Here is a 6,858-nt window from a genome sequence, read left to right as displayed (position 1 = left end):
GCTAGTTTTGTCGTCTGGTTAGTGGGGCTCTGAGAAACAGTTGTTCCTGGAAGAGTTGTCTGGCGTGTCGTCTGGATAGTGGAGTGTTGAGAAACAGACGTTCCTGGAAGAGTTGGCCGTTGTGCCGTCTGGGTAATGGGGTGTTGAGAAACAGTTCCTGGAAGAGTTGACTGTTGTGTCAGCCGGGGAGTGGAAGACACCTGTGACTGTGTGGATGTGGCCTGTGTAGTACGGACTGTGGTGCTGGTTGGAGATGTTTAAGGTCTCGTTGTCGTTGGTATCTCAGTAGTTGGCGGAGGTGAACCTGGAATTTAAAAAAAACGTCGTGTCATCCAAACATCGACTACTACTATTCACGATCACACGTTTTCTCCACACTACCTTATTATTCATTTATTTTCACACACACACACACACACACACACACACACACACACACACACACACACACACACACACACACACACACACACACATACACACACACACACACACACACACACACACACAAACGCTCCATACACGGATGTAATCTATTTGGTTTATGCATATAACCTACGACATGCCCGTCAGTGGAACTTTAAGGGTTGTTTCTAAAACTTAACGTAGATCTGCTTGAAGTACTAACCTGATGAGAAGACTTGACAGATGAAGAAGTAAGCCGCGTTACACTCCCTATCATCCCACAGGTAGTTCCAGTCCCCCCGGTAATAAACGCAGTCTTGCCTGTCGCGGGAGTTGTCTGGCTGGCCCGGTATCCATGCAGTGTAACCATCGCCCAGTGCGGTACCGTCTACCCACGTCCACTGCCCCTCATAGTCCCGGTCATGTAAGCCGAACCAGAAGCTACTAGGGGGGTGCGCGTGCATGGCGATCAGGTTGAGGAGGAACGCGTTGATACCGGCGTCACGGGGAATGGCGAGGGTGCCTCCGTCAAGCTGACAGCCCGTGGTCGCGTAGGTGAACGTTTGGGGTGAGAGAAATACTTTGTAGCACACTCGGCGATACTGATGATACCCGTAAGGGCATGTCGCTGGAAAAAAACCCACAAGGAAACAGAATTCGGCTTGTGCCAACATTTTCGTCTTTCTCGTTTGATTTTGACATTCTAGGACATTGGTATCATTTTTCGATATTTTTTTGCAACTTACGGTATATATTTTATTATTTTGCAACTGTTTTGTACGATTTACAGTATGTTTGAAACGGCCGAAAATTCATGCGTGCGTGGATGCCATCCATATAATCAAATCAACATGGCCTTATTTTCAGACAAACAATGCATGTATACTAGAACTTTGTGCTTTGGAGCCCTATATAGTATTACATGTACAACCAGATAGAATGAAAATTGGTATGGCGCTAGCTCGGATGTACTAGTATACCCACAAAACGTCATTCTCGCTTTTGGTGTATGCCACACCACAGTACACCGGTCTTTCCAGATCAAGGCATCCCTTAAAACTATTTGACACAGAAATGAAGCTATACAGTACTTACTTTCACTGACAGGTACAGTCATAAAGAGGATTGAAATGTAGACTGCCGCTGACAGTACGGTCTCCATACCTGCTGCCTGTGTTGCGGTAGTGCGATCGCGCGCTGCCATGCAAGTACTACTAAGTATTAAGCGTTGAGACTGAAGTAAAAAAAACCTTGAGTAACACCGATAATACCCTGCTTCACTAGAAGGCTAGCGCGGTACATGTTTTGTAAATATTGGCACCAACATGCTTTGTGCTGGCGGACAAATTTCCCCTAACTTTCACACAAGTATTACAGCCCGTGCGCGGTTTCCATACTCAATTGTAGTTCCTTGAATACTTTGTAATTGGGACATTATATACTCTAAGTACCTTATTTGCACTTGGCTACGTCAGAACCTTGCGAAGATCATATTTAGTAGTCAGTAAAGTCAGAAGCCATGTTTAACGTACAGTTGTCATGTCAACCTGGAATGACCTTGCCACCTTACACAAACATTTACAACTCGATAGAAAATAGAATTACTACTAACAATCTAGTCAGCCTCAAAGGTTTAAAGACTTAAAGCCCATGAAAATTGTTCAAAAATAATAATGGAAGTCTTTTTTTTCAAATGGTTGTTTATTTGGTACTCGTGCATTACTTACATCAAAGGAAGATGAGTAATGTTCTAGCTTGGTGGATAGGTGAGTTATAAGTAATGATACCGCAAACCTATAAGTGGGTTACGTGATAACTACATTTTACTTTGTAAATTGCAGACTGAGAGAACAACGACCTGTACTAGGCGATCAGGACTAGCAACGGATGCAGACATGTCCAGATAATGAAACATAAAACACAGAAGAACCAATTGTACAAACAAAACAAACGTAATAAGAACATAGCGGACGGAATTTGCTCTTCTTACAAAAGATTTCTCATTTGAATAATAAAGACAATTTAATGTGACAGCTTCAATAATTACCATACAACGCAAAAGCACCTCTAGGCCTAGTACTATTTGTACACCACCCAAAAGTAAAGAATGCTACCAAGTCATAACTAAAACAAGTGTCCATAGGCGACAATTCTCAGTGACGTTTTATATTTTGCAAATACATATGATCAACAACACGACAATCTAAACGGATGAACAAAGTCATCTTTCATAACAATATCTTTCATTTACTACATATTATTTATTTGAGAATGTATCGTAGTAGGTACAAACCAGTCACAATCACAGCTTAAAAACAAAGTCACAATCCAAACAGATACTCGCAAACGATTATACACAACAACCACCTAATATCTGCTTACAAAACCTCGTCTACCACACATCTACTTAAGATACGGCCCTATTCCACAGGGTTTTAGAAATAGGGGTGTTTCTGAAATATGAATTTACCTCATTATAAAAACTGCTACGGTGGCACGTACATCATCACAGACATGCTAACACACCACTTGCCCAATTACAGAGAAATACAACGGACACAACCATATTTTTAGCTGCGAACACATTTAACATCAGCCCCGATACATAAACAACGGGAGGCACGGCTGATTCTAATCACCGACCCACCCCAACGTCTGCCTGAAGGAAACAAGGCGCCCCGTGGTTCAAAACAACGGGTTGGCCCAATGTGCCTCAGAAATGTAGGGGTGCATCTGAAATATTACATTTGACACGAGAATAAAAACACGTGCATCATCACAGGCATGCCTGCAGACGACGTATGAAATTACATGCCGATTAAACAAGGGGAACGTACCCTGTGTTTTAGATGCGAACGCAATACTCCTGCAGAAGGGATACCTCCTTCACGGAGTAATTAAATGTTCTGCTTGTTTTGCTCACGTAGCTCGAACACTCATCGGATTTGCCTTGTGGTAGAACTGGGTCTTATTCATCTAAGTCCTGCGGATGTTGGGCCACTTGTCTTTTTTGGCGTCTCTTGCCACAGAACAGCAACACGTGCACGCCACACATACTGACTAAACCCACAGCACAGCCCCCGCAAACCGCTGCGCAAACTAGGGCGATGTACATGTCGCACGGCTTGGTTTTGTTCCATGAACCTCCTGCATATATTAAAATAATATCAACAATTGTTGGATACGGGAAATAGGCTACAGACCATTAATGAACTTACTAGAGCGCGTGGTGCAATGTTACCAGCAAATGAAGCAATCAAATGACGAAGATAGTGTACCCGTACCTGCAAGTTTTGTCGTCTGGTTAGTGGGGCTCTGAGAAACAGTTGTTCCTGGAAGAGTTGACAGTTGTACCGTCTGGTCCGTAGAGGTGTGCTGAGAAACAGTAGTTGTTCCTGGAAGAGGTGACTGTTGTGCCGTCTGGGTAGTGGGGTGTTGAGAAACAGTTGTTCCTGGAAGAGTTGACAGTTGTGTCAGCCGGGGAGTGGAAGACACCTGTGACTGTGTGGATGTGGCCTGTGTAGTACGGACTGTGGTGCTGGTTGGAGATGTTTCCAGTCTCGGCGTCGTCAGTATCTCAGTAGTTGACTGAGATAAAGCTAGAATTTAAGAAAAATCTACTATGGTAATACATTTATATCTGCCACAAAAATGTCTTGCATACCGTTATCTTACCTTTATCAAGATGGCTATGATTCAACCCAGCAGGGAAGCTCATTACATTACCTTACACAAATGTAAACAAAATCCATTCCTCATTTCCCTTGCCTCAAATGACTTGAAATTGGGCGTGTGATAGTACTATCTGCTTGAAATACTAACCTGATAAGGGGACTTGGCAGATGAAGGCGAAGCGATACTTGTCACACTCCCCATCATCCCACCGGTAGTCCCTGGACCCCCAGTAATACGCGCAGTGTTGCCCGCCGTAAAAGTTGTCCGGCTGACCCGGTGCCCACCCGCTGTAAGTGCCCAGCGCGGTACCGTCTACCCACGTCCATTGACCTTTTTTTTATCATCAATAAAGAATATGAATGGAAACACAAGACAGCGATGGCGGCGCACTCAAGTTAATGCCACTTATATAAGCACGGCCATCGACCAAAAATAATTATCAACCTTGATTAACAAAGATACATTGTATACACCATGTAGTACGTCATAAAAATAACAGATAAATGTACACAAAACAAACAAATACAAATCAGGCATATTGGGGACAACTTATTCATTACAACTTATTAAGCGCTGCTCCCACCCCTACCCCCATGACATTGCAGGAAGGGCAATGTGCTAAATGTTGTAGATCAGGGGGTCTGAAACGGTTACCTGTAGTAATGAAATCTACAGTGAGACACGTAACTAAGTTTCACACTTAATTTTGAACGAAAAGCAAGAGGACCCGTGAAGTAAAAGGTGTATTAAATGACATTGCAGGAAGGACTCAAGAGCAGTGTGCTAAATGTTGTAAATCAAGAGGGTCCGAAACGGTTACTGCTTGCAGTGAAGAAATTTTCAATGAGGCACGTAATTTCAAGTTACTTTTGAACGGAAAGCAGGAGAACTCGTGAAGTAAAAGGCGTGTTTTAAGGCGTCGGCGGCGTTCACTGACCTTCATTGTCCTGGTCATGTAAGCCGAACCAGACTTTGCTTGGTTGATGCTTGTTGATAAGGACGAGGAGGAACCTGTTGATAGCGGCGTCACGGGGCATGGCGAGGGTGCCTCTGTCAGCCTGACAAGCCGCGGACGAGTTGGGGAACGTTTGGGGCGTGAGGAATAGTTTGTAGCACACTTGCCGATACTGATGATACTCGTCAGGGCATGCATATGTCGCTGAAAAAAAATGATCACAATTTTTTAAAGCTGAGGAGCATACCATAGGTATGGATATAATGTTTATATTTCACTCAATTGGAAAGGTATGTATCAAATAAATATTGCTTTCTTGTTTCTTTTTCTTCTCCTTGTTTTTCCGAGTCTTCTCCTCCCGTCATTCTGTGGAATTGATTCAACTCGTTTTTCAGCCAAGTGGCCTGAAAGTTGGCATAGAGATTCGAAGTTGGAAAATGCCCCTGTTTTAAATTTACTTTTCATTCATTTTTCATATTTTAGAATTCTTTTATTTGGGTATTTCGGTCATTTTCAGACAAACAATGCATAGTTCGTGCTTTGGAGCTCTATTACGTGTACAACCAGATTAACTGTAAAATTTGGTATGGGGATAGCTCGGTAGCCTGGGTACCATCCTGGTTAGTTTACGTCCGCTCCCACAGTAGCGACTGTGGGAGCGGACGTAAACTAACCAGGATGGTACCCAGGCTAATAGCTCGGATTATACCCATAGAACGTTATTCTCGCTTTTGGCACAGTACGTCGGCCTTTCTATCTCCTCAAGGTATCCCTTTTTTCGAAAACATTAATATTTGACACAGAAACGAAGCTATATGTGTGTGTGTGTGTGTGTGTACTTACTTCCACTGACAGGTACAGCCATTAAGAGGACTGAAATGCAGACTGCCGCTGACAGTACGGTGTCCATAGCTGCTGCCTGTGTTGCGGTAGTGACAGCGCGCACTGCCAAGTACTAAAGCGTTGAGACTGAAGTAAAAACTAAGTAATACCACGATAATATATCCCGCTTCACTTGAGGGCGTGAGAAATGGGGTATCTACTTTGGAAATGCAGACCAATATGCTTTGCGCTGGCGGACAAATTCTCCTTCAACTTCCACACAATATTACAGCGCCTGCGTCGTTTCCGAACTCAATTATAAGTTCTGAACTCAATCGTAATTGGGACATTATTGCATACTCTAAGTAGCTTATTTGCAATTCCGGACTTAGGGAAAATCATATGCATTAAGTAAAGTCAGAAGCTTTGTCAAGAATTATGTTTTGACACAGTTGCCATATCAACCTAATATGTCCTTGCCGTCTGACATAAACATTTAAAACTTGATAGAAAATAGAATTACAAATAACAAGCTGCAGCTGGTCGACACAAAAAAGTTTGAAGACTTAAAGCCCCATGTGAATTTTTTTAAATTATGATAATGGCAGTTTTTTTTCAAATGGTTGTTTATTTGGTACTCGTGCATTACTTACATCAAAGAAACAGGAGTAATGTTATAGCTTAGCGGATAATCCTGGGATATAAGTAATGATAACGCAAAACTTTAAGTGGGTTACGTGATAACTATATTTTACTTTGTAAATTGCAGACCGAGAGAACAACGACCTGTACTAGGCGATCAGGACTAGCAACGGATGCAGACATGTGCATATAATGAAACATAAAACACAGAAGAACCAATTACATTCAAAACATAAGTTATATAAGATTATAATAACATAATAACAGAATAAGATAACCAGTAGCCTGACTAATCGCGCTCCTAGCGGCCGGCCGCCCCGAAGTTGCCGGCCCCCAAACCACTCTTGGGGTGGGGGTCA

At 42.8% G+C, this 6,858-nt stretch overlaps 1 protein-coding gene across 1 annotated transcript; it reads right to left on the bottom strand.

The window, feature by feature from the left end:
- Nucleotides 1–215: 215 nt before the first annotated feature.
- On the bottom strand, nt 216–1,399 carry LOC109485997 (perlucin-like). Its single transcript, XM_019789693.1, has 3 exons — nt 1,390–1,399; nt 629–1,033; nt 216–304 (listed from the first exon to the last, which is right to left on the bottom strand). Exons 1-3 carry the CDS (start codon nt 1,397–1,399, stop codon nt 258–260), a joined length of 462 nt encoding a protein of 153 aa, XP_019645252.1. The 3' UTR covers nt 216–257.
- Between the last annotated feature and the right edge of the window lie 5,459 nt (nt 1,400–6,858).

Source organism: Branchiostoma belcheri, unplaced genomic scaffold (assembly GCF_001625305.1).
Source record: "Branchiostoma belcheri isolate BF01 breed outbred unplaced genomic scaffold, Haploidv18h27 scaffold8, whole genome shotgun sequence".
Taxonomy (NCBI): domain Eukaryota; kingdom Metazoa; phylum Chordata; class Leptocardii; order Amphioxiformes; family Branchiostomatidae; genus Branchiostoma; species Branchiostoma belcheri.
The sequence above is the reverse complement of the archived record's forward strand: the minus strand, read 5'-3'. Positions and strand labels throughout refer to the sequence as shown.

What these genes read in the sequence shown, in the direction of transcription:
- LOC109485997 (XM_019789693.1), bottom strand. An exon ending in CTGTCAAGTCTTCTCATCAG is followed by an intron (nt 305 to 628) that starts GTTAGTACTTCA and finishes TTTAAATTCCAG; the next exon opens with GTTCACCTCCGCCAACTACT.